Raw genomic sequence first — 2,720 nt, 5'->3', positions numbered from 1 at the left:
TGTACATTGTATAAATATATATTTTGACGAGGTGACTATGACCTTTTTACGACGTATTTAACCGGAGTTGGGAGAAGTACTCAGATCGTACTTGAGTTAAAGTAGAAGTACTCAGATCTTGTACTTGAATAAAATTAGAAGTACCAGAGTGTAAGAATACTCTGTTACAAATATTTGTAGGACATACTATACCATGACATTATATACTCTATCTAAATTATGTAAAGTCTCTCAATGTTTAGTAAACTCTAACTGAAAACCACATCAGGTGTGTGTTAATAACGCGTGTGTGATCCAGACCTGGTCCAGGATGGGGGCGTCGGTCGGCAGCACGATCTGGTTCTGGATCAGTCCGACCCGGGTCCTCCTGGCCGGCCTCAGCTGCTCCGGAGACGCTTCAAACCCAAAGCCCTGCAGCTCAAAGTCCCGCTCCGAGGCGGCGCTGACAGCAGCTGCCGGCAGATCCAACTTCCTGTCAGAGAGGAGAGTTTTGGGAATGTGGACACAATGGACACACAGTAATAACATGTATTTCAGGTGGGCCTCAGGTCTTTACATTGATATTTAGGGGGGTTTAATGAGGTAATTATCCATCTAATCTCATGCTGCAGCTTTTTCTCCTGGGAATGACTCTATTACTGCACTATAATGACAATTTAATAATTATTGCATGTATATATTTTCTGTGATTATTAAACTGTCCCTTTTAGCTTTTCTTAGTAAATAATGGTGTGTCTGTTGTTTGTTGTTGTTGTGTTGTTTTTGCTTCCTTATATGAGTGAGTACTGTATGTGAAAATAATACAAACTATAAAATAACTTTTTATATAATTGTCATAAAATATTATGACATCTTTAATGATTTTTTAAATATATTTTATTTTTACAACATTTTATACTATGACGTTCTTTTATTATTTCTTTATGAGATATTAAATTACTTTTGTATTTTTTACATATAACATGACTTTTATGACTTTTTATGGAAGTTATACTCTGACTTTTTAATGAACTTTAATATAAAAACCATAATATTGCCTTTTTTATAATTTTTTACCACATATTACCATTACGTTTTTTATAAAATACTAAAATGTGTCATTTTTTAAATGTATTTATAACATATTCTGGACCAGGGTGCTTTCCAGCATTATTTGTTACCAAAAAAGCCTCAAACACAACATTATTTTAACACACATGTGAGGTTATTATTTGCACAGGTTAAAGGTTGTTCAGCTCTGACAGAAGTTGAACTAACCAAAGTCCACTGACTGAGCAGAATAATAATTTACCAAGAAGGAAAACATAGAACAGAAAAAGCATGGTAAGAAAAAGAAAAAGAAAGCTCCATATTCCTGGACCCCAACTCACTTCGTCTCCTTCCCGTATAAAATGCGTTTCACCTCGGACAGCTCGGCCTCGGGCAGGTGGGTCTCCAGACATTTCTCCAGGGACTCAAACTCACAGGAGGACATTTCGGAGGCTGTAAAGGGGGCAGTTTCTTCGGGTTTAGTGGAAGTTTCTGCGGGTTAAATGGAAGTTTCTTCGGGTTTAGTGGAAGTTTCTGCGGGTTAGCAGCTCGTGCAGCTCGGTGCTGTTTCTGCTCCTCTCGTTATATAACAGTGTGTTTTCTCGCAGTCTGACGCAGGATTTGGTTTAGCAGAAGCTACGGTGTGTCCAGAGGCTGTCAGTGGATGTTTGTCAGTAATTAACCCTAGACCCCCCCCCTCTGGGGAGGGCGCATGAAGCCAATGCGGAAGGGACTTTAAAACAGCGTGGCTTTCTGAAATAAATACAACAATCTAAGAGGAACAGATGCATACAGAAGACAGGACGACTAAACATCAAAAACTGACATTAAAGTATACAATAAATTAAAACACAATAAGGTAACTTCACTAACTTCATGTCAATAACCTGCTTAAAAAGCTGAGGGGTTAGACTAGGTTTCTTTTTCAGGAACAAGTTCTGTTTCTCACTTGAGGCCAGGAAAAGGCTAGTCACTGTGACCTTTTTACCTGTGGTGATTTGATGAATGCACCTGCCTATTGCCTGAACAAGTTAGATGCCGCCTATCACAGCGCACTGAGATTTGTCACTAATTGTAAAGCACTTACTCATCACTGTACCCTGTATGCCAAGGCAGGTTTGCCTTCACTTACTGTACGGAGGCTCAGTCACTGGTACATGTTCATCTATAAAGCCATGTTGGGTAAACTACCAACTTATATATGCTCTTTGATCTCACAGAGTGGCAAGTAGCTATTGCCTAAGATCCCAGGATGTGTTTTTATTACATGTGCCAAGTGCTAGGACTGTTTTAGGTACTAAAGCTTTTATGTGTGCAATTTTTTTTTAAACTTAGCATTTTGGTTCCCCTGCATAATTTTAAAGCTCGGATAGATTACATGATATTAGATATGTCATTGTGAATGCTAATGTATACCCCTGTAATTATGTTGTATTGATGTCCTTTTTGTTTTCTGTTGTTTTTATGTGTAACCAACGTGCTGCAAGTCTCCCTTGAAAAAGAGATCGTTGATCTCAATGGGATTTTCACCTGGTTAAATAAAGGCTACAAACAAACAAACAAAATACAGTTGTGTTCTTCAAATATGCTAAACCGTTTTATTGCATTTTTCAATTTTTTTAAATAAACTTTATTCATCAGTTTTTGCATGAATATTTTGTACAATTGCATGATGTAAAAAGTAAACACAT

At 37.6% G+C, this 2,720-nt stretch overlaps 1 protein-coding gene across 1 annotated transcript; it reads right to left on the bottom strand.

Moving 5' to 3' along the window:
• Nucleotides 1-283: 283 nt before the first annotated feature.
• Nucleotides 284-1,682, bottom strand: LOC104960210 (beta-ureidopropionase-like; the record flags this gene model as incomplete). The annotated part of the gene is made up of 2 exons (XM_010788188.1): nucleotides 1,371-1,682; nucleotides 284-472 (listed from the first exon to the last, which is right to left on the bottom strand). Coding segments are annotated over exons 1-2 (293 nt in total), but the record flags the coding sequence as incomplete, so codon positions are not given.
• Nucleotides 1,683-2,720: the final 1,038 nt, after the last annotated feature.

The sequence above is a fragment of the Notothenia coriiceps genome, unplaced genomic scaffold (genome assembly GCF_000735185.1).
Source record: "Notothenia coriiceps isolate Sejong01 unplaced genomic scaffold, NC01 NC01_scaffold00031658, whole genome shotgun sequence".
NCBI lineage: Eukaryota > Metazoa > Chordata > Actinopteri > Perciformes > Nototheniidae > Notothenia > Notothenia coriiceps.
This window is presented reverse-complemented; position numbering and strand designations above follow the sequence as displayed.